Source organism: Garra rufa, chromosome 10, assembly GCF_049309525.1.
Source record: "Garra rufa chromosome 10, GarRuf1.0, whole genome shotgun sequence".
NCBI lineage: Eukaryota > Metazoa > Chordata > Actinopteri > Cypriniformes > Cyprinidae > Garra > Garra rufa.
In genome coordinates, this window is record NC_133370.1 from 38,788,773 (window position 1) to 38,813,424 (window position 24,652).

General features: G+C 35.3%; 1 protein-coding gene across 2 annotated transcripts; it reads left to right on the forward strand.

Annotated features, from left to right (window-relative positions):
• Positions 1–967: 967 nt before the first annotated feature.
• On the forward strand, positions 968–7,299 carry gata6 (GATA binding protein 6). Of its 2 annotated transcripts, none has more exons than XM_073849755.1 (7): positions 968–1,037; positions 1,624–2,529; positions 3,535–3,701; positions 4,137–4,262; positions 4,393–4,480; positions 4,601–4,701; positions 4,900–7,299. In XM_073849755.1, the coding sequence occupies exons 2-7, from the start codon at positions 1,677–1,679 to the stop codon at positions 5,065–5,067; spliced, it is 1,503 nt and encodes a 500-aa protein (XP_073705856.1). In that variant the 5' UTR covers positions 968–1,037; positions 1,624–1,676; the 3' UTR covers positions 5,068–7,299. The 2 variants fall into 2 exon arrangements, with proteins under 2 accessions (XP_073705856.1, XP_073705857.1); XM_073849756.1 differs by lacking the exon at positions 968–1,037 and adding an exon at positions 1,301–1,458.
• The last annotated feature ends 17,353 nt before the right edge of the window (positions 7,300–24,652 follow it).

Here is a 24,652-nt window from a genome sequence, read left to right on the forward strand (position 1 = left end):
TTATGTATTATAACTATTCTATAAATAAATATTATATGTTTTAATTTATGACATATATTTAATAAACTCAATTGTGTAATAAAAAGCATAACTCAAATATTACAATAATTCTGTGTTATCGAATAAACTGAACAACAAACGAGTCAGAGACCCTCACGACTATAAAATGATTAATCTAATTGGCATCCTCCAATACTTGATCAGGTCACAATGCAATGTATATTCTGTTTGAATGAATTATCTGTTGTTCAAAGTGAAGTACTCAGTAATGCCTATTGCCCGCTGGGTGTTTGTGTAGGATCCCTTACAATCCTAAACGATGCCCAATCGTCTTAGATGAACTAATTAGCAACGACCCTCATTTGCATAGCACAGACAAAGTTGAACATCAAAACAAATTGAAGAGTACTTGATTTCATCATTCTGTTTTCGTGATTACCCTCAGATTAAACATTTTTACACAAAACTCAAATATAATATAAAATATTATTTCAAAGATATATAATTCGGATTTTAGTAGTTTTGCTCGCTTACATTTTAGTATAGAATGTATGTTCGGGAGTATACACTTAAAAAAAACTGATATAAATTAAACTAAAACCATTTTATGCCAGCAATTTAGACTACTAAATGACACCACTTATTACTGCTTTAAATTACAATTTCAACTAACTTGTACTTGTCTTTCAGAGAAAAATATCTAAGCTATATTTGTTCCGAAAAGAGTCCGCTGAAGCAATTAAATATGTTCCGTCCCTTTGAGAAAATGTAGTCAGATTTATAAGACTCGCATTTTCCATTCGACATCAAGGACATCAAAACTAAGTAAGGTGGAAAATGAAGAGCAGCACCCCTATCGAGCAGATGTGTTTGCTCAAGCTGGAATCCAATCAGAGCTTTGGAGCACAGGAGGCGCCTCCTCTCTTAAACATCGTCACGAGTGAACAGAGAACTTTCATTCCTAATAGTTCTCCAAGTCCTGCAACCACATAACCGCTGGATCCTGCGAAGACCAACTTATGGCAAACCACCAATAGGTCAGTGGTGACTTTTTTCTTCTCACAAGTTCTTGTCTTGATTATAAATGTCTTATCCAGCCCTTGTCAAACTTCTGGTCTTGGTGCTGAGTTCGTTGCCAGCTGAGGAGAGCCTAAATCATTTCGGGTATTGTTTTTTTTTTCTCTTTACCCTGCCTCTCTCTCTTATCTTCTGTGGGTCTTATCAAGTGGTTATCTCTTTTCTGCAAAGACATATTACGTTTTGTTTCCTATCTGTTACGTTGTGTGGGTTTTTTGGTAATTATGATGAGGCTACATCAAGAGGGAGGACGGACTCATGACACGGATGGATTCAGATCTTCAGTGTAAAGCCCTGTATGGGTTTTAGTTTGTACCAAGTTTGTACCTGACTATTACGCGCTTTCTGAAGTGAAACTATTCCTCCGCAGTAAAAGGAAAAGTGAGAATATTTTAATAAATATTTGCGCAAAATTTAAGTTGAGATTTTCTTTGTCTTTTAGTGTTTAAAAGTAAAATATTTTCGTTCTCTCGTTTCTTTTTTTTTAAATCATTCACTATTCTGAATACCTCAAGGTTTCTCACATTTTTATGTTTTCATTTTCAGTGCACTCTGCCTCTGTATTTTCCACACACTGTGAGATATAAAAGGGATCCTGGATGGACCTGGGCGATAACAGCTGGTCCATGGTCAAGCGCGAAGTGTCCAGCAGCAGCCCAGGGTCTCCGGCTGAGCAGAGCTACCTGAACACTGACCGGAGGGACCGGCTGAGATCACCGGCGCCGACGCACCTGGACGCGGTGGGAACGCGTCGCGCCGAGGGCAGGCCCCTACACTCCTACGTCCACTTTGGGCATCCCAACAACGCCCTGCCCAATTCTGACGACGTTACACTCTTCACGGATTTAGACCAGGGCAACAAACTCATCATCTCAGGTGGGCACACCAGGGAGACGCATAAGGGAGGCTTAATTGTGGACCCTACCGACATGTATCAAACCCTGGCCATCGCCGCGGCCCAGAGTCAGGCCGGTTATAACGACACGCCATCGGCCGGTTACATGCACTCCAACCCTAATTCTCCCGTTTATGTACCGACGTCTCGCGTTGGAACGATGATACCCAGTTTATCGTACCTACAACCCAGCGTGTCATCGCAGCCCAGCCATGCTGTCAGCAGTCATTCGGTCTGGTCACAATCCGCACCGGAGAGCCCGTCCTACAGCACTGGAAGCCCACATACCTCCAACCGTTTCCACTACTCCCCCAGTCCGCCTATGAATAACGGCACATCGAGGGATACCAGCTATAGTACTCCTCTGAATGTAAACAGTCGAGACCAGTACCTTTCACGACAAATAAGTGGATCTTACACAAGCCCGTATCCTTCGTATGTTGCACCGCAGCTATCACAGTTACCGGCGGCGTGGCCAGCAGGGCCCTTCGAGAACTCCATGCTGCATTCCCTGCAATCCAGAAGCGCACCACTGTCTATCAGGGGGCCAAATGGAGGTGAGCTATAACTATTTATCATGTCAAAGGTCTTTTCTGACTGTAAAATTCAAAACTCAACTTTCTCTCACATTTTGAGCAGCGTGTGAATAATTAAATAATTGTTGGGCTGCTATTTATTATTGTTGTCATTATTATTATTGTTTTAATTAATAATTAATTCATTAATTTAATTATTTATCTGTTTCTTTATTTGTGTGTTGTTAAATTATTAAATGTTAAGGCACAACTAGGTCATTTTCAGGGTGCAGTCTTTGTAGCCTAATATGGCGCCATTCTCACACATAGATCAATGTCAAAAAGTTGTTATAAACAAAACATTAAAGTTGGGTGATTTATTTATAATACGACTATCAAATGTCTTAAATTTAATGTACCGCCAGAAATGGTTATGATTACCTCCATCAAGCGATTTCTGTTCTTTATCATGTAGCCTGTTTGGCGACAGGTGAAAGCACGAGCCATCGGACAGATTTAAATTTTATTTTTTTAAATATAACTATAATATAACTAAATATAAATCAAAGTTAAAAGTTTAAATCACAAATAATTATTACAACAGCGACAGATAGTTGTGTAGGCTATAGTCTAATGAAACGTTGATGATAACACCATTTACAAGTTTAAAATGAATTGAATAAAACAGATTTATACAGAATAAATCTGAGGCTATCAACGAAGTACTTTTGGTATCTTTTAGTTGCTAATGTAAATTATACAGCTTTGCTTTAGTGTCCGTGTTACAGGTGTGCATGTAGCCTACAATATAATTAATTGCGATTAAAATAAAAATGTTTAGGTAATTACAAGCTGCTCCGAAAATGTGGATACTTCAGCGTAAATTTAATTATTTAAAGAAAGGTGTTACAGAGAAAACCAATAATAACATCTGTCATTAATGCTATTAGTCTGTTACAATGTGTTATGTCGGCGCAATTCACTTGGCCCACATTGAAGTTGATGGTGAATGTGATGTTGACTGACGGGGAACTGTCTGTGTCTCAGATTTGCTGGAGGACATGGTGGAGAGCCGCGAGTGCGTCAACTGCGGCTCCATTTCCACCCCGCTGTGGAGACGCGACGGCACGGGTCACTTTCTCTGTAACGCCTGCGGTCTGTACAGCAAAATGAATGGACTCAGCCGACCATTAATTAAACCTCAGAAGCGTATGGTGAGCACCGACTTGATGAGCTACTTAACCACTCAATTTCCTGCCTATTTATTTCAAACAATAGCCAGAGGTTATCTGGGAACATCTTCACAGGTCTACTCCCATAATAAACGCTATTTTTATTGGCGAGACAAGTTTGCATGCATTGAAAATTAATTGTTTAGGCTACAAAAAGACATTTTTAATGTAAACTTTTTTTTAAATATATATGTGTAATCGAAAACCTTTTATTTTATTGTTTATGATTTTGAAATTTACTGCATTAAACAAGTAATAAATAAATAAAGTACAAGATATTGCGTAGGTCTTATGTTTAGAAGCATGCATTTAATCTGCTAGAAATTAACAGCCCATATCTATTGAATTCTACCACTATAAGACAATTTATTTTTATTATTATTCATTAATGGCATTCTTAATTGCTTTCGTCTCCAGTCGTCTTCGAGGCGGATCGGCCTGTCCTGCGCAAACTGCCAGACGAGCACTACAACATTGTGGCGCAGAAACGCAGACGGAGAGCCCGTGTGCAACGCGTGTGGACTTTACACAAAGTTACACGGGGTAAGCTATATTAGACATTCCATGAAAACAAGATGTAATACAACTGAAAAAAAGAGTTTGATATTATTAAAATAAACGAGGAAAAGCAGACGACATTACAGTATTTTAAAATATGATTTCATGTTTTTAGGTGCCTAGGCCCCTTGCCATGAAGAAAGAAGGTATTCAGACGAGGAAAAGAAAACCAAAAACTTTGAACAAAACAAAGGGATCATCTGGTATGTTAAATGATAATGATAATAATAAAAGCAAAAACTTAATCAGACAAGTTAATTTTTTCATTAATAACCCTATTAAGGTTAAGTGCAGGTTAACTAACTGATTAAAATGATTCACAGGAAGCAGTTCTGTCCCAATGACTCCAACTTCTTCATCGTCTTCTAATTCAGAGGAGTGCACAAAGAACAGTCCTTCATCAACACAGGTGCCTGTAACATCAGTAAGTTTACACATTGTTATTTTTTTGCTGAATTTGCTCAGCTAAAAAGTTGCTGGTGTTTGATTAACATTTTTTTCTGCATTGCTCATGAAACTCGCAACACTTTGTGCTTTTAAGTCATTGCAAAAATAGTCAATTTCATTGCAACAACTGGTTTTCCTTTTATTTGTCATACTGACATTTTCTGGTTTGATCTAGGTCAACTCTTCGACGCTGGTGGGCCAAGTTGATGTTCCAGGCACGACGGGCTCCATGGTGAAATACCCCGGGCAGGAGAGTCTGTACACGAATGTAGGCCTGACGTCCACAGCTGACGTGGCAACCTCCGTGCGAGGGGACACTTGGTGCCCCATGGCCTTGGCCTAAACCCTGGCATTATGGGATGGGAGCCATTTGCTGTCCTTCAGCTCTCTAGAACGTCCCTTTGGCGTTGTTCTTAAAATCTGGCAGGGTGTGGGGTGTCATCTGTTTTTGGTCCGTGTTAGTGATCTTGTGCAGAGGCTTGATCTGTTCCGAATACTCCAGTTTTTGTTTCACCCGTGGAATACTGGACATCCAGGATGGAGGATCTTTGCTACTCTGCACTAGAGGACGACACTTGAGAGCATCTGCTTTAACATACCTTTGGTACTTTCAGAGCACCCCCTGCACCGTGAATGTCGCTCGGAGGAGTAAGTGGATCAAAAAAGATTTTTTTGAAAGTAGAGTTGTACATATTAATGCTAACGGATACTTCGCCCATCTGGAAAGACGAGGTTGTTGATTGGATTGTGGTGATCTGAAGAGAAAATGGTTGATCTTTCTGAAACTGGAATTGAAGATAAAGTGTCAAGGTGTTCTTATTGATGAATGCAGACATATTTATGAAGCTACGGTTGTCCAAATAATGCATATATTTGTCAATAAAGATAATGTCAAATAGAGTAGGACTGAAGCCTTGCCCTTCCTTTGAAATCTTGTTTCAAGCATGACGTCGTTGCAGTGGATGTTGCTCACTAATCTGCACACCTTCAATGTAAAATCTTAAAGAAAATGAGAAAAAAAAAGCTCTTAGACGATTTTGTGATGGTTTAACACAGGGTATCAAAGATCACAGGAACTCACATGAGACTTGTAGTGTTTTGTTCGATTACACATTTTCCTAGAGATCACTGTCAAATGAAAATGTTCGAATCAAATTTCATACTGAAGAAAATCTGTTTGGGATCCTACACTGTTAAAAATAAAGGTTCCAAAAGGGCGTTTTTGCAGTGATGCCATAGAAGAACCATTTTTGGTTCCCCAAAGAACCTTTTAGTAAACAGTTCCGAAAAAAACATTTGAACATTTACGACTTTTTCTGCATTTGAAAGGTTCCATGGATGTTGCCAGTAAAGAACCTTTATTTTTAAGAGTGTACGTGAAGAAATCTGAATGGCGTAAATCATCAGCGAAGCATAAAGCGTAAATGCAATGACCTTTATATCTCTGTTAGAACAAACAGCGCTCAGGATTTCTTTTCTGATGCATCTTTTGTTACAATACAAAACTGCAAAAAAGTTTTGCTGCAATGATTTTGGATATAAAACTACCTAACGTATGACACTGATGTGTGAACGTCAGTGCATATTGCTGTTTATTTTTATTTTTTTACTTTCAGTGTGATACACTTCCGTGGTCACTTCTTTAGCTGATGAAGGGACAATGTTTAATCTGGATCTTGCTTTCACAATTTGTTGAATGTTTTAGAGAGAGTAATGTGTGCCAGAATCAATCAGTAGTGAAAGTTTCTTGTGAGTTACCATCTAAACCACAAGCGTAATGCACAATGACAGTAATTAATGAGCTATCTAAAGAGCCGAAAGAGTCTCAAGTGGTTTTGGTGTCCATGATTTACTGCCTCTGATCTGTTAAACAGTTACCCAACTACAAGTTTCCCATGTAAACATCTTATGGCTTTGAAACTGGGGATTAAAGGAGCACCAGAAGAGCCTTCTTCAAATGATTACTCCTTAGATTCCTAGACAGAGACATTTTTGGACAAGCTTTTTGTGTCATAGAGACAATGTGTGAACAACACAAGAAACGTTTTGCTATCATTGTGATTCTCCACCTTTATAACCTCTAGAATTATTTATTTCTGCAATGTAGTGTGTTTGTTAGAGGTATTTGTTTATTTTATTTGAATTAACGTATTTGTATTTTACGGTTGCATTTTGTTGGCATAATTTCAGTTCCAAATTATTAAGATTTTTGTCACCTGGGTTAAACAGATTTATTTGTCAGATTGTTATTTGTCCTGAAATGATTCAAATTATAAATTGGATTGCAAAATGTGTGTGTTTTTATGGTTCAAACTCTTCATTTATTGTGAAAGGCTATTCGTACTCATCACATGAACCACTTGAACCACATAATTTGTAATTATGATAATTTGATTAAAATGATTTTCCGTTTTTATTGTCATCACTAGTCCTAAAGTAATTTTTTTATGCTAATAATGTTCTGAAACCACTGACTTTCCCTACTGTTTTCCAGTGTACAGAGTATTAAAAAAATGTCATTTTTCCTCAGATTAGTTCATAAACACTGGAACAATAAATAAGAGCCATGACTAAAGTGGTTGTTTTTCCCATTGCTTACTTTTGTTGTAAAGGTATTTAAATTGTTTTAATTGAATCAAGTGTGAATCAATATTGTTAAACACCAAAGGCCAGATGTTTGCTTATGGATCAGATTGTTTTGTTTGTTGGTACATTGAAGCTTGAAAACTGTATTTGAATAATAGTAACTTTTACAATATATATATATTTTTTTTGTTTCATTTATGACATTAGTTGAGTTCACGAGTTCATGAATAATACATGTGATCAAAACATTGACTAAAATGGGCAGATTTGAATTTGGGTCAGTAAGGAACATTATTAGTGTTAAAATGAAATATTGTGTCACATCTATAGCCTGCTTAAGCCAAAGCCCAGCCCAAATGAGTTATTGGTTTATGTGAACTCTGACATTTGAATGTGCTGATCTTTGCCTCAAGGTTGCACTTTGATTTACGACTGATTGATGACGTCTCGGCTCCAATAGATTGCAGCTCTCTGATGTAATTTCATGTGCTGTTTGTGAATCAAACCAACAGACACAGCACGCTTTGATGCACACAGATACACCATGTTCACAACACGTATTTCGCTCGAGATCACTGAAACGAATCTATGCGGAAAGAACAGAGACCCAGAACCACTTGTTGTATTGTTTCTTTGTCATAAATGTCTTTTTTTGTAGTACATCCAGTATAAATGTTCATCCCATTTTTTTTACGTTGTTTCAAATTCTGTTAACATTCCGGTTTTGCCTTAAATCGTAAATCCCATTGTCTGTTTGTTAGTTGCAACACCATAACACCAGCCCAGACTAGTATTTCCACAGAGCAAACGTTGCTCCCTGCTGCCCTTTTGAACTACATTTGCCCTCTTTGCTTCAGAGAGAAGTACCAGCCACAACATAAAGCTCAATAACTCAGAAACACACTCCATTAATAACAGCTTTGGCACAGCCCAACAGAATTCACTTAGACTGCTCTAACGTCACATTACATTCCAGCTCCCTTCTCCTGTCACCTACTGCTCCAGCGTTGATTAAGATTTATTCTTATGCATTCTGGTTATCTGCCCAGGGTGTATGACATATTGCTATGAGGTTTAGTGGGGGCTGGGATCTGTGAAGGATTTTAGCAAATTCTTCTCTTTGTGATTGAGGGCTGGGAGTGGCAATCTGTGCCAAGACGAACCATGCAAGCATGGTTCTAGTGGTACAAGTTGGTATTGCATATCTGAATGCGTCTTTTAATGTGTAGGATCCATAATACCAGAACAACACACTGCAAAACAAATCCAGTTTTTATTGAGTATTTTGCCTCATTATATTTATATGAGTATATGTCTTAATTTTTGTCCATTTTTATCTAAAGTCTCCAGTGTAAATATCTAAAAAGATACATCATCTCATACAAAGCTATATTTTGTCATACTACACTGGCAGATTTTAATTGAGCAGATAGACAAAATAAACATTTTTGGATTTGGTTTTTGGATATTTTTACTGGATTTTTAAATTTAAAATTAAAAATTTTTTTTTTCAGTCCAGCACTCAGCTTTTTGTCATTGGATGACATTTAGACACTTGAGACATTTAGTGGGGTTATTTCGTTACAGTTTTTTAATTTTTAAGGGAGAGTGTTAACTATGGGTAAAAACATAAAGTTAAGAAAAAAGATAAAAAGCTATATTGTAATAAGATTAAGAAAATCTTATATATATATATATATATATATATATATATATATATATATTTTTTTTTTTTTTTTTTATGATATTTGTGTATTGGAATGGGTTTATAAGAATATGATGCACTGTAAAAAATTATCATGATTTTAACAGCAAAAGACTGTAAAATGCTACAGTAAAAACCTGTTATTTGTTTAACAGTTTATGTACAATATATGATGAATAACTGTAATGTAATTTTACAGTAAAATACATATACTTCCCTACATGACACTTCACTTTTGATGTTTTTTTTTTTTGTTAAATAATTGTTTCTTCCTAGTTTTTTATATCAGTTTTGTACATTAGAGTTTTAGCTTACATCTAATGTTGTTAAATTAACGTTTACTGCATTATTTCAGTATCATGTCTGTTAACATGATGGCGTTTTATTTTTATATTTTTTACTAGAGGGTGCAGGACACTATAGTTCATTTATTTAAGTGAGGATAGCAAAATAAAGTAAACTGTGACATATTATACCCAAAAATTCTTCATACAGTGGACTACCAGTAAAATTGATCAACAAATTTGGGACCAAAAATTTGATGTGACACTTTGACCTGACCATGTTACATACCTTTCTATCAAAGTTATCTGACATTATCAAGGTGCATTTATTCTGACACAGTTTAACTTGTTCTTGTCATATTTTATTACCATTTTTAACTATACACTGTAAAAAGAAAAGTATGAAAAGTAGTAACGTTTTAGGTTTTACAGTTTTAACTTAAATTTACATTTAAATAACGTAATTTCATTAACTGATATAATGTTAATGTACCAACCTATTGAAGTACTAAACCTTTGTAATACACTGATAACCACCAAAAGCAGGTGGTGATGAGAAAGTCACATGATGAACCAAAGCCCATCACAAGCAGATAATAAATACTGACATACAGGTGCAAAAAATCATGAATTTCTTTTTTTTTTATTGTAACTTATTTAAAAGAAAATGAAACTTTCATATATTCTAGATTCATTACATGTAAAGTAAAACATTTTAATTTTAATTTTGATGATTAGAGTGTACAGCTCATGAAAGTCAACAATCCAGTATCTTAAAATATTTGAATATTAACATTTGAGTTTCATTAAATGACCATCCCTACAGTATAAATTCCTGGTATCTCTTGTTCTTTGAAACCACACTAATGGGGAAGACTGCTGACTTGGCAGTGGTCCAGAAGACAATCATTGATAATCTCCACAAAGAGAGTAAGTTACAGAAGGTCATTCCTGAATTGGGGTGGCTGTTTACAGAGTGCTGTATCAAAGCATATTAAAAGCAAAGTTGACTGGAAGAAAGAAATCAGCAAAGGTGCACAAGCAACAGGGATGACCGCAAGCTTGAGAATAATGTCAAGTAAATCCGATTCAAACACTTGGGAGAGCTTCACAAGGAGTAGAATGAAGAAGAAATGGTTATTTCAACAAACAACAACAAAAAAACCCCATCAAATTTAAAAAATGTAATGAATGTCAATTTACGGTTATTGACCATTGCATTCTTTTTCCACTTTCCGAAAACGGCATACTACCGTAAAATTATATGCAACGTCCAATACAGTTTTTCACCATATATAGTAGGGAAACCGTTAACCATTTTACAGGTTTTTACTGTTAAATTCACAGCCATTTTTAGGTGTAGCAAATAAACTGTGATAATGAAGGAATTTTTGAAGGTGTTTGAATAAATTTTGGTTTGACTATAATTCATTTGTGTTATCAAGATGAATTTGTTCTGACACAGTTCAACTCGGAGTTCTTGTCATATTTTATTACAATTTTCTAAATTATAGCGAATAAATTGTGAGAAATGTTGCTACAATATTTTTTTATGGTAATTTACAGTAAATGACACAAAGTTTTTTTTACAGACTTTAAAATACTGTAAACATCCTACACTTATAAAATAATGCAGGATTTCCTTTGGAATAATTTTTTACATTTAGAAATTGGTAGTAAATGTTACAAATCATTGCAAATAAATGGCAAGTATTTAATTAAATTGAATTAAATTAGAAAATTTGAAGTAGAAAGACTGAAATATTATTTTAGTGTAAATATAGTGTAAATAGTGTAAATGATCTTTAACTTCGAAACATCTCTCTCTCTCTCGTTTTTTTTTTTTTTTTTTTACAGTGTACAGAAAAAATGTTAATTGGTTAATTGTAAGTTCCCTTACTCTGTACATTAAAGTGTAGTAGATCTTTCATTTCATTTAATTTCATGGAATTTTACACTGATAAATACCACCACATTTTTGGAACAGATCTTATACTGTGAAAAAAAAAACATTAATTGAGATAATGGTTTTGAAATCAGGGTTTTATGTTACATCCTGTTGGTAAATTCATGTTTTCATGCATTATATTTGTCCATTTGTGTTACTATGATGGTGTTTTATATTTGTGTGTATGACACTGTGCACATGTGACCCTGGACCACAAAACCAGTCATAAGGGTAAACTTTTCGAAACTGAGATGTATACATCATCTAAAAGCTGAATAAATAAGCTTTGTTATGATAAGACAATACTTGGCCGAGATACAACTATTTGAAAATCTGGAATCTGAGGATGCAAAAAAATCTAAATATTAAGAAAAACACCTTGAAGTAGTCTAGTTATTAGCAATGTATATTAATTGTCAAAAATTAAGTTTTGATATATTTACAGTAGGAAAATTACAAAATATCTTTATGGAACATGATCTTTACTTAATATCCTAATGATTTTTGGCATTAAAGAAAAATTGATAAGTTTGTCCCATACAATGTATTTTTGGCTATTGCTACAAATATACCTCAGCGACCAGGGTCACATATTTGTATTTACCCTCAGCTTTTGCTTTCTCACTTCCACCTGTGTTTTTAAGGTGGTTGTCAGTATGTTATAATAGTAAAAATAGATTTTAGTAATTTAGTATATTAACATTATTCCCACAAATGAAGTATACATTTTATTACAATTTTTAGAACTTAAAATATTACTCTCATATTTTTACTGTAACCACACACAGCTGCAGTTTGTTTTACTGTAAATTTCACATCCAATATGACACTATAGCTTTCAATATGTCAACACCAAAGAATATTTTTTATTTCAACCCACAGCTGAGGACAAGGTCTTCACAATACCAAACATGCTCTGAATATTTCTTTGTCTGTGAACTTGTGTACTGGGGTGTTTGTGTTTGGGACAAGCCACTGTATTCCTAAAAATAAGCAGACTAGCTTTAACAAAAGACACAAATCACACAACTGAGACAATCATCATAGTCTGAATACTTATTCAGAAGGATAAGGGACAGACTAAAAGTATGGTCCATGGTCAAGCATTCACATGTGTCTTCCTGGAGCTTTAAGAGACATACACAAACATGGATTTGTCCACTTGTCTTTTCATCTGGTCTTGTAGAGCCTTAGGAATCAAACGAGAAAGTCTCTATCAATCAGTTTTCGCTTTACTATGCACTACACTGCAGGTAAGCACAATGTAATTCTAACACAGACATGCTTCCCTTTAAATCAACACTGAGTTTTGCTTTAGTTCCACAGCTTCTGATGTCCAGTACTGAACTCTGTATTTGGACAGTGAGTAAAAGGGTCAGTGTCACCCTCTCCTCTCTGGGGTGGAGTTGAAAGTCCACCCTGTGCCAGAATAAACATGGAGGAGGTCTCAGGACTCAGAGCTGAGAGCCTTAGGCTGTATGAAAATGGGTAAAGAATGGTTTTCCCCTAGGGGGAGTTACCCAACGGATCTCAGTGAGGCACTGTCTGTGTCTACAGCCTCCGGAAGAGATGGGATCACTGACGCAGCCCTTGAGGATTTCTAGTAAAATTCTGCCTAATTTCCAACTGATCTTTCCCTAAACAAACAGTCCTGGCGTTCTGAAAAAGGAAATCCTGAGGATATTTCCTTTAGGAATATGTGTAACAAATTTTGGTAACACTTTATAGTAACTACACACTATGAACCATTAGTTTAGCATTAGAAAATAGTCAATTCATCATTTATGAAGCATTATCCCCACATTAATAGACAGTAGTAAGCAGTTTATAAATGCAGCTATAAATGTTTTGTTCCTGATTTATAAGCATATCTATAATGTTTTTATTAATTGCATTTTCATAATGTATTAATGATGTAATAATAATTTCTAAATTAAGTATTATATTATTGACATCCCAGTTATTTAGGAGTTGTCAGAGATTCGTAAGATCATTTAGAAAGTGTAACTAAATTATTAATAAACTTTAAATGCACATTTCTACATATTATTTAGACATACAATAGTTACTCACTGTGTTAATAAATGCTTTATTAAAACATATCATTACTGTAATTCATGATTAATTCAGGTGGGTTTAAAACATTTTGTAGTTGTCAGTTTATGCCTCGTAAAACTTTTACAAAGCAGATTTAAAGGAACTCTTTACCGTTTTGAAATCCATTCAGCCGTTCTCCTGTTCTGGCGATATCACTTTTAGCATAGCTTAGCATAGATCATTGAATCCTATGAGACCAATAGCATTGCGCTCAAAAATGACCAATGAGTTTCGGTATTTGTCCTATTTAAAACTTGAGTCTTCTGCAGTTATATCGTGTACTAAGACTGGTGGAAAATGTAAAGATGCGATTTTCTAGGCCGATAAGATTAGGAACTACACTCCCATTCCGGCGTAATAGTCAAGGAAATTTGCTGCCGTAATATGGCCGAAGCAGGCGCAGTAATATCACGCAGCACATCGCAGCACAATGTGACCAACTGCATGCACAGGGAGCGTTCCTCGTTGGAAGTTACCTAGCTGGGAACTAATTTCAGGTGCTGCGTGATATTACTGCGTCTGCTGCGTCCATATTACGGCAGCAAACTTCCTTGACTATTACACCAGAATGGGAGTGTAGTTCCTAATCTTATCGGCCTAGAAAATCGCAACTTTACATTTTCCCCCGGTCTTAGTACATGATATAACTGCAGAAGAGTCAAGTTTTAAATAGGACAAATACCGAAACTCGTTGGTTATTTTTGAATGCGATGCTATTGGTCTAATAGGATTCAATGATCTATGCTAAGCTATGCTAAAAGTGATATCGCCAGAACAGGAGAACGGCTGAATGGATTTCAAAACGGTAAAACTCAACTTATTAACTCGGGGAGAGTTGGAGAATGAGCCTATTTCCAAAAAAAGTGGAGTGTTGCTTTAAAGGCTCAGCTATCTTCTAAACAAAAAGGAAACAAACAACAGAGTGATACAGAACATAGAAATATTTATTTTAAGATGCAAAAAACAAAACTGTACAACTGTACACTTGTTACAAAATGAAAAATAAACCTCTGCAATGTCATAGAAAATTAAAAGTTCCTGTACACCTCCAGAAAAACAGAACTTAGTAACATGAAAGTCTCTGAAATCTGATATAAAGACTTTTTTTTATCATTTGTTGAATATACAGTATTTGATTTTCTGTTTCAGCTAATTGTGAGTCTTCAGTTGGAAATTGAAATTTATTTGAAATTAACCACACTTAGTCTTTGAGACTCACTGTTTGCACTGAATTTTCTCTCAGCCATGAAACTGAAACAAGAAAACCTTCTTACTACAGCAAATATCTAATGTATGTGTGTGTGTATGAGTAAGTGTTCTGTATTACTGTGTTGTTTGTTTCCTTCTTCTCTTTATAAGATAACTGAGCCTTTAAATCTCCTTTGCAAAAGCTTTACGAGGTATAAATAGTCTACAATTTAGATGAGCTCACAAAAACAGTTAACTGACAACTACTAAATGTTTTATAACTAATTGAATAACCTGAATTAATCATGAAGTACAGTAGGAATATGTATTAAAAAAGCATTTATTAACACACTATTACTATTTTTCTAAATAATATGTATAAATGTACATTTAAATAGTTACTTACACTTTCTAAATGATCTTATGAAACACTCATAACAACTAAATAACTGATTTGGAAATAATGTAACACTTAATTTAGAAATGATAAATCGATCATTAATAAAGTATGAAAATGCAGTTATTCAACACATTATAGATATGTTTAAAAATCAAGAACAAAGCACTTATAGCTGCATTTATAAACTGCTTAGTACTGTATATTTATGTAGAGATAATGATTTATAAATGATGAATTGACTATTTACTAAAGCTTAACTAATGGTTCATAGTGTGTAGTTATTATAAAATGTTACCCAAATTTCTATCAAATATTACAAAAGAACTGGGACAAAATTTCAGGCCGGGAAATCTCACACTCATCCAGGCCATCCTAAAAACCCACAACAAATTCTGAAACCATGGACAATATTTTTTTTTTTTTTTGTAAAGCCATTATTATTATCACATAAAAAGTATAATCCATTGGCTGGTGCCACGCAAAATAATTAAAGATTATCTCTTGAACTTCCATTTACCTTTTTATAAAAATTTAAGTATTACATTAGGATCATGTGCTATTGTTTTATCTTGACCAAATGTCAAAACTGTTGGCCTACAATAATAGCTACATCTTGAATATATCTTTAGTAAAATCCTAATACTGAATTTTTTTTTTTGCATTATCATGGGTCATGTTCTGTCCTTAGGAAAATTAACCATGGTTTAATTAGGCCTATGGTGAAAGTATAGTAGTAACTGTGTTTTTTTTTTTTTTTTTTTTGATTACAAATTGTATAACCAGAGTTTTACTACAAATACCATAAAGTGTAGCAAAACCTTTTTTAATTTGTGGTTACCATAGTTTAACTATAGTAACAATGGTTTTTGGTTTTTAGTGAAAACATGGATAATTTTTGTAAGGGTTGTATTGTTGTTAGCCTTAGCTCCCTCTAAACGTGTTATAAAACAATGTGAATATTTGTCTGCTAAATTCCTACTCTTTACAATATTATGCCATTTTGTTAATTTTGCAGCAAACTGGCTGCTATTGATAATATTTGCAAGTAGTTTAATGCTTAACTAAGAAAACAAAACTACAATAGTCTATTTACAGATGTATCTGACCTGTAAATGAAGTACTGAACAGGACAGTTTCGACTCTCTGCTCCACCTGGGCGCTCCATTCTCCAGTCTTGCATTCTTTTGGCGGACGCGCGGATGGAATTGGTTGTCAGTCAAGACAAACCGGATTACGATTTATTAGAGTATTATTATTGAATGGTGAATTTGGAAATAATCACTTTAGTACATTCGGCAGGCAACAGAAACAACAACAACAATATATATATATATATATATATATATATATATATATATATATATATATATATATATGAAAATAAAATATAAATAAAAAAATGGCAGCGGGCCAAATTGGCTGCCAGGCCACCGGGAATTGTCCCGGTTCTCCCGATGGCCAGTCCGCCCCTGCAAAAGAATGACATTATAATGGAATAACGAAGACATGGCAATTGTGCGCACTGTTCTCTGTTCTTATTAAAGCACTTCTTTTGAGCATTTGAACTTTTGAACTTTGAGGTCTAGAGATTTTTTATAGAAACTGCAAAATTAAGCACTTTTGATGCATGGCGTGTACATGCCCCTAAACATTACTTATAAAAAAGTAAAGTATGATTGGTGGTTTAGCAGCTAGATATGACTTTAGCCCCTGCTAACAGATGTTGTAACTACATGATTGTGCTGACAAAAAAAAAGAGTTTTCTTACTGACAGCCGTAATCATGTAACCATGTAACCATGTAACCATGTAATATTGAAATATATAATTCACAATTTTTTTTAATTTTTTAATAATTTTTTGACACATTATCAGTCACATGGTATGTTTCCAGAACAGAATTGCTGAGGATAGCTTTCTTCATGTAGTTAAAGGGGTCATAACATTTTATTATTATTATTATTATTATTATATATATTTTTTAACCCTCATTCTGTCCTCTGTCTAAAATGACCTGTTTTAAAGGAGTGTGTCCTTTAAAAAGCAGATAATATGGGTTTTTGAAAAATATCTTTTTTGTAGTTTGTAAGGTAGCTATCCTTCAATGTAAACAGTCTGCATAATTGTTAATCAAAAAGTGCATTATATATATACAGATATTGTCTCTCAAAAGAAAAGTTGACTCAGAATCGCCTTAACAAGTCATCGTTTTTTTTAATCTTCTGCCTGTTACCGATATACGTCACTGGGTAACACATTAGCATAATCCCGCCTACCCACAAAATACAAACACTCTGACCTGCCCACAAATACTTCTGCTAGTTAGTGTGCTTACATCATGTCAAGAAAACAGTGTTCTGAGATGTAAAAGCATGTTTGTTTTGTTTTTGTTGCCGAAAGATGATGTGAAGAATAAGTGGCTAAAATTATTTTTTTCCACGATACCACAGCAATTTATTTTGAACCTTTTGTTGTGCTCGTCATTTTACCGAGGACTGGCTCTCTAATCTTGGCTTTTATCTTTTATCTGGCTTCAAATCTTCTTTATTTGGACTAACAAGTGTCTCCAAACCACAACCTGTAAGTACGATTGATACCTTATATGTACATTTTTAAGTGAATGCTTAGTGAATTAATTATTTTGTTATGTGTTTACAGTTTAGCAGCTAAACTTTAGCTGTGGGCACGAGTTGCTTGTATAAGTGTTAAACAAAATGTTTTTATGTAAATATTTTAAGATTGGATTTGAGCACTATATTGTTGTTTTTATTCAAAGGTGCATCAGGGTTACCAGGTTTTCACAACAAAACCCACCCAAATGCTACTTAAAACTAGCCCAATCACGTTTCAAGGGGGTCCCCCAATAAAAATCACGTTCCGGGGTGTAAAATACATGCTTTTTTGTTGTGTTCCCCTGGTAAATTTGCATTCGAGGGTCTAAATATTATTAGGGTCGCTTTAACCCGTGGACATCAAAACAACCGCGGACTTGGCAACACAGATGGTAGCGCTCGCTAACTTGCTCAAGTACTTCTCTCTCTGCCAAACACAACAGGCCAATCAGAGCAGAGTAGGCATACGGAAGGAAGGGGTTTACAGACAATATGCTCAAAGCTGATTTGAATGAACCGTTTCGAAACCATTGACAAATGACTATGTATATATGTATGTTCTGAGAAAATGTCAATGTTTTCTAACCTTAGATGCATTTAAACTTGTTGTAGGGGACTCCAACTCAATATTAGGACAGATTCAGATTTAGTACCGCTTCATCTTTCAAAAAATGTTTTATTGGGAACTCATGATAATGTGCCTTGATTACAAAACAACAAGCTCTGAAGTCCGAACAATCCTCTGACCTAATCCAGGATGCAATTAAAAATGAACTATCTATTTGTATTTTTTGCTGAGGTTCTTCTGATATCCATACAAAGACGCTAACGAGCAGTTTAAGCCAAACGCATCAAAGCATTTGTCAAATGGACGACAGACTTAAGCTCGTAACTTAAGCTCTGTATACTGTATCCAGTGTAGACAAGATAGCAGCAGTGATTGTAATTTCTATTTGCTTTGGACGCAATGCGACATCCGCATTCAGCGTAATCAAGTGTCAGCTGTTAAGCGACGAAACGCCAGTGGCCAGGGCCTATGGTGAGAAGATGACTATTCGTCAATGCCTTGCTCTAGAGGCAGTGTTTATGCAAATGTTTGTGCACCTCAGATCCAAACGATGTCTTTTTAGAGCTTGATTAAATTAATGCTTTGTTTATGAGGACATTGTAAGCTATAAAACTTAAAGGATGTTTTAATGGTATAAAGACCTTTTATATGCCAAATTTGATTTTGTGGCTAACAAAGTTTGATTAAGTACGACTGTAGAAGGAGATGAGTGAGTGATTGAAGAAAGCGCAGGAAGCCAAGGCATTGGTTTTGTTTTTGTTTTTGGTTCTCTTCTGCAAATGTCAAATATGAGGAAGTCAAGGTGAAGGGAAATTAGAAAGAGCGTAGAAAGAGCTAGGTATACTGTGGAACACGAGGGAAGGGCAAAAGTACAGGTCTTTAGTCTTGAACAGCGGAAACGCAAGCATTAGTCATAACTGACAACTGACTTCTGCATGGCCTCCAATAGTGATCTGGAGGATATGACACTCACACTTCCACAAGCTCTGTTTGCAAGGGCAATCGCGTATAGAATTTGTCCCATGAGGCAGATTAGCCTTCCTGAGAAGCTCTTAATTTTAGAAAGAGACATCTCAAATAAAAACATTGCTTTTTATATTAGTAGTTTTGATTCTTCTAACTCAAGTATCATTCAAACAACTGACACTACAAGTAATCTCATATCTTAAAAGTCAGTCTTTGGGTTATTCTTCATTCATATTCTTAATAGATAGACACAATAGATTTTCAAATTGCAAGTATATTTAGTTTAAACCTTCACTTTCAAAAATATGTTACAAAATGTTCAAAAGAGACTAGAAATACATTGTGTGGATGTAAATAGTTTTTTAAACTAGATATGTTATTTCTAATAGTAAATATATAAGAAGCGTGAAAGACAGTCATTTTCGACTTGTTTTGGAGTCTCTGAACACTTTTAGTTTAAAAATGCACTCACAAACCAAAGTACAGCAGTTTGACAGTCAGATTCACTAGCACTGTGTTTGCATTCTTAGAGTGGTCCTATAATGTTATTTTCCCAGTTTCCTTTTCACCTTTTTTCCCCTATTTCAGAACCGTGTCTGTGAGCCGCCCCACTAAATCATGAAGCTCATTTAAGTATTTTCTCCGAATACTCCAGACATAATCCAAGTTTTTGCAGGGGTTCACAGCGAGGTCACTGCTATCTCTCCTCTCCCACTAGCTCAACAGTCATCTCACATCCAAGAGGCTTGGAGCTGAGTTCAACACATTGGTCTATGGGAAACTGTGCTCGCCGCCAATTGCAATACTTCCCGGCGTATTTCTGTCAAAGCTCAAGCCTTTTAAAAACAACACAATCACTGAACTCATTGGAGCCCCATTTGAATCAATTACCTATGTGTCAACAAAGCAAATTCTAATCATTCTTAACAGGGGAAGGGGATTGTTGTCGTATGCAAGCCGTGTCTAAGCGGGAGAAAATGAGATAGATTAATCAATTGAAATTTGCATTTATTTTACCTTTTCATGTGTGATTATTAAGCACTGGCTACTGTTCTAATGATAGATGATGACCATACAATGTGAGTGATGTATAATCTTGTCTGCTTCTGTAAATAAATGAGTTACAAACTAATGACACCTACATCTTGCTGTATAGGTTAGGAACCTTTATAACTTTTAAAGTAAATTTTTAGTTAAATAATGACAATAGTTTTAGCATGTTAATGTATATTACAATACTAATGTACAGATATTGATCTTGGCAGAATAGATCTGCTGATAGATATATAGACATACTGCTCTGAGTATGTTAAATACACATAAACACACAGGCATACATAAAAATCCTGTGGAAACAGGTGGAGCTGGGGGAGGTGGAGGGTTAAAGGACCTATCAGCCTGTGCCAATAAAAGTTTCATGACTGAACTAAATACAGTTGAGGTCATAAGTTTACATACACCTTGCAGAATCTGCAAAATATTAATTATTTTACAAAATTAAGAGGGATCATACAAAATGCATGTTATTTTTTTATTTAGTACTGACCTGAATACGATTTTTCACATAAAAGACATTTACATAGGGTTCACAAGAAAATAATAATAGTTGAAATTCGCTTGATTCTTGATACCCTGTTGTTACCTAAATGATCCACAGCTGTTTATTTATTTATTTTTTTTGTTTATTTTTTGTTAAGTGATAGTTGTTCATGAGTCCCTTGTTTGTCCTGAACAGTTAAACTGCCCGCTGTTCTTCAGAAAAAGCCTTTAGTTCCCTCAAATTCTTTGTTTTTTTTTTCCAACATTTTTGTGTATTTGAACACTTTCCAACAATGACTGTTTGATTTTGAGATCCATCTTTTCACACTGAGGACAACTGAGAGACTCATATGCATCTATTACGGAAGGTTCAAATACTTACTGAAGCGAAAATTATGCATTAAGAGCCAGGGGGTGTAAACTTTTGAACAGAATAAAGATGTGTACATTTTTCTTATTTTGCCTAAATATATATATTTTTATCATTTAGTACTGCCCTTCAGAAGCTACAAAAGATACTTACATGTTTCCCAGAAGACAAAAAAAGTTAAATTTACCCTGATCTTTAAATTTCAAAAAGTTCTCTTAATGCAATGGCTTTCCTTCTGAGGCATAAGTGAGCATTTGAACCTTCTGTAATAGTAGCATATGAATTTCTCAGTTGTCCTCAGTGTCAAAAGATAGATCTCAAAAGCATACAGTCATTGTTGGAAAGGGTTCAATAAACAAAAATGCTGAAAAACCAAATAATTGTGACATGAAGGATTTTTCTGAAGAACAGCAGGCAGTTTCACTTTTACAGGAAAAACAATGGACTCACGAACAACTATCCTATCACTAAATGAAAAAAAAAATTAAATAAAAACGGCTGTGGGTCATTCAGGTAATAATCAAGTGTATGTAAACTTTTGAATAGGGTCATTTATATAAATTTCAACTATTGTTTTCTCTTGTGGACTATATAAATGTCTTATTCAGGTCAGTAATAAACAAAAAAAAATAACATGCATTTTGAATGATCCCTCTTATTTTGGTAAAATAATTAACATTTTGCAGATTCTGCAAAATGTATGTAAAAATTTGACCTCAGATTTGTTCAGCATTTTGGGGACAGTTCACCCAAAAATGAAGACTGCTTTGAATTCTGTTGACTACTATTGCATTGCAAAACTTTCATTTTTAACTGAAGTATCTCTTTAATTCACTACAACTGCTTATTCTTAACTGGTTTATGAGATGATAAACTAATCTACATAAATGAATAACAAGTACTGCTCTGTGCTCTGTATAAGCACGTTTATCACACTGTCAATTACACAAAAAGCAGCTTTGGTTATTTGTGGCCCTTGCGATAGAGTGGTCTCTGTGTGTGAGAGTCTGAGTTGTTCTGGGACTGCCCTTTTAAACTATCAGCAGTCCTCTGGGAGCCAATAATAAACTGATAACAAGACAAGAAACCAGAGTAAATCAGGGATGACGTAAGACAGGATACAGCTCAGAGAGACACACTTCAGGAACCATAGTAAGATACAGACAACCTGCTTGCTATAGAGTGTGGTCAGTTTCAGAACCCCCCTGTTTACAGCAAAACTTCTTTTTTAATCCAAATCTTTTGATTTTATGATGTAAGTGTGTATTATTAATGTTTAAGTGTTTAAGGTTCTGTTTTGAATATGTGCAGATGTTGGTTTTATCAACAATATTTTTTTAGCACCAAGTTAGACAAACATACAACCTTTTCCTGGATCCTTACAGAGAGTGACCATGCAGACCTCTTGGCCAAGGCTGCCTATTAATTACCCGCAGGACTTAAAAATTTCCTGTTTTCCCCTCCTTAATTAAGCTAATCTGCCCTGAACTTTAAAGAGAGGAAATACCTAGAAATAGTTCCCAATTTTCAGCACATTCAATTATTTTGTGCCGAGTAGCAGATTGCATCAAATCGTGTCAACGCGGAGATCAACAGTGCTTGATCGTAGGGGGAAATGATGTCTGTCATTTCTTCCTATGCCATGAAGGGTAATGTGGGAATTTTTCAGAAGGAACAGCGTCTGCCGTGGGCATGGCCAGTGCCCAAGCTGTACGTGCTCAAGGTCAGGGCCATCCACCATCAATCTCTGACCATTATGTTTATTATCATTACTTGCACTTACTCACTGAGCTTAGAGAAGAATTGTTGACTTATGCTCCCTGTTACTTTTCCTCCTTTATTCACAATGTCTCACACTTCCAATGAAAATTCAGTAAGTGACGATTTAAGAGGGGCTTTCTTGTCAGAAAATAGGAATTTCCTTCTGTCAACATGAACACTCTGACTTTCACATCAGTGAAGAAGGCAATAACATTTCTCCAACTATTTCATTGTAAAAGCACCTGCTTTATTGACCTTGATCCCCAGTCTTTTGTTGTCCCATTTCAACAACATTCTCATAATCACAAAATAATGTTGGAAAATAACTAGTTAAATGTAACAGTGTAATGTAATTAAATGAAAAAAAAATCTGTTACAGTTACTGAGAAAAAAATTATGTAATTATTTATGAAAATGTTACCAATTACAAAGGGGGTTACATCTGAATATATTATGTAAAAAACTAGCTAGGATATGTTGAATAATAGTAATTGCCTTTTTTTTTCTTTGCTTGTTTTTGATATGCACAATGCCTCCTGCCATTTAAAGGTTGTTTAGTAAAGTGGTGTGACATAAAACTTTTGTTTGAATTTGCAGCGCACCACCTCTGCCAGTTACATCAATCTACATTGCTGCTGAACAACTGATTAACAGTTGCATTAGCTAGAAATTTAGTAAAGTAATCAAATGTAAGCAGTTACATTACTTTAATGAAGTAATTGAAATACAGTGCCTTGCAAAAGTATTCACACCCCTTCATTTTTTTCACATTTGTTATTTTGCTACCTTATGTTAAACTGCTTTAAATTACTTTTCCCCACATCAATCTACACTCCATACACCATAATGACAAAGCAAAAACAGAACTGTCACAACCTCGTAAATTTATTAAAACTAAAAACCTGAAATAAGTACATTGCATAAGTATTCATACCCTTAACTCAGTACTTAGCTGAAGCACCTTTACAGCCTCGGATCTTTTTGGTATGGTGCGACAAGCTTTGAACATCAGCATTTGGCAGTTATCTGGCATTCTTCTTATCTCTTCGGCCAGGTTTGATGGGCACATTTGGGCACAGATGCACATTTTAAGGTTTTAGAAAGATTTCATTGAGTTCAAGCCCAGGCTGTTGCTGGACCACTCAGGGACATTTACAGAGTTGTCTATAAGCCACTCTTGCTTTAAGGCTATTTTAATATTTTTGTGCATTGAGCTTTTCTTCTACTCTGACGAGTCCCTCAATCCCTGCCACTGAAAAACAGCCCCACAGCATGAGGCTGATATCAGCACTTTTGGAATGGTACTCTACAGGTGATGAGCAGTGCCTGGTTTTCTCCATACGTGATGACTGGAATTGTGCTTTATCAGATCAGAGAATCTTGTTTCTCACAGTCTGAAGGTCATTTAGGTGCTTTTTTGCAATTTCGAAGTGTGTTTTCATGTATCTTCACAGAGTAAGTTTGGCCACACCACCATAAAGACTATATGGAGCTCAACTAGAGTGACAGTCAGGATCTTGGTCATTCCTCTAACCAAGGCCCAAAGCTGCATCAATTGCTCAGTTGTTTCAAACTTCTTCCAGTAATGCCGAGTTCAGACTGCATGATTTTAGCCCGACAAGTTTTGAGAAATCGCTGACAAATGCCCGAAATCACAGGCAAATCACTGCTCGTTCACGCGAGTGACAATCACACAGTGTAAAATATCAAAGACGCGATCTGAGAGAATCGCCGACGTGTCGCCGACACCCGTGAGATATTTGGCATGCTAAATATCTGGACCTGTCGGCGATTCAAAATCATGCCGTGTGAAAGGTGATCTGACTGAAAATAATGCTGCGTTCCAGGCAGGTTTTTTAACTGGTAAATCACCACTTCAAACCACAACTCACGACTTTGTAGCGT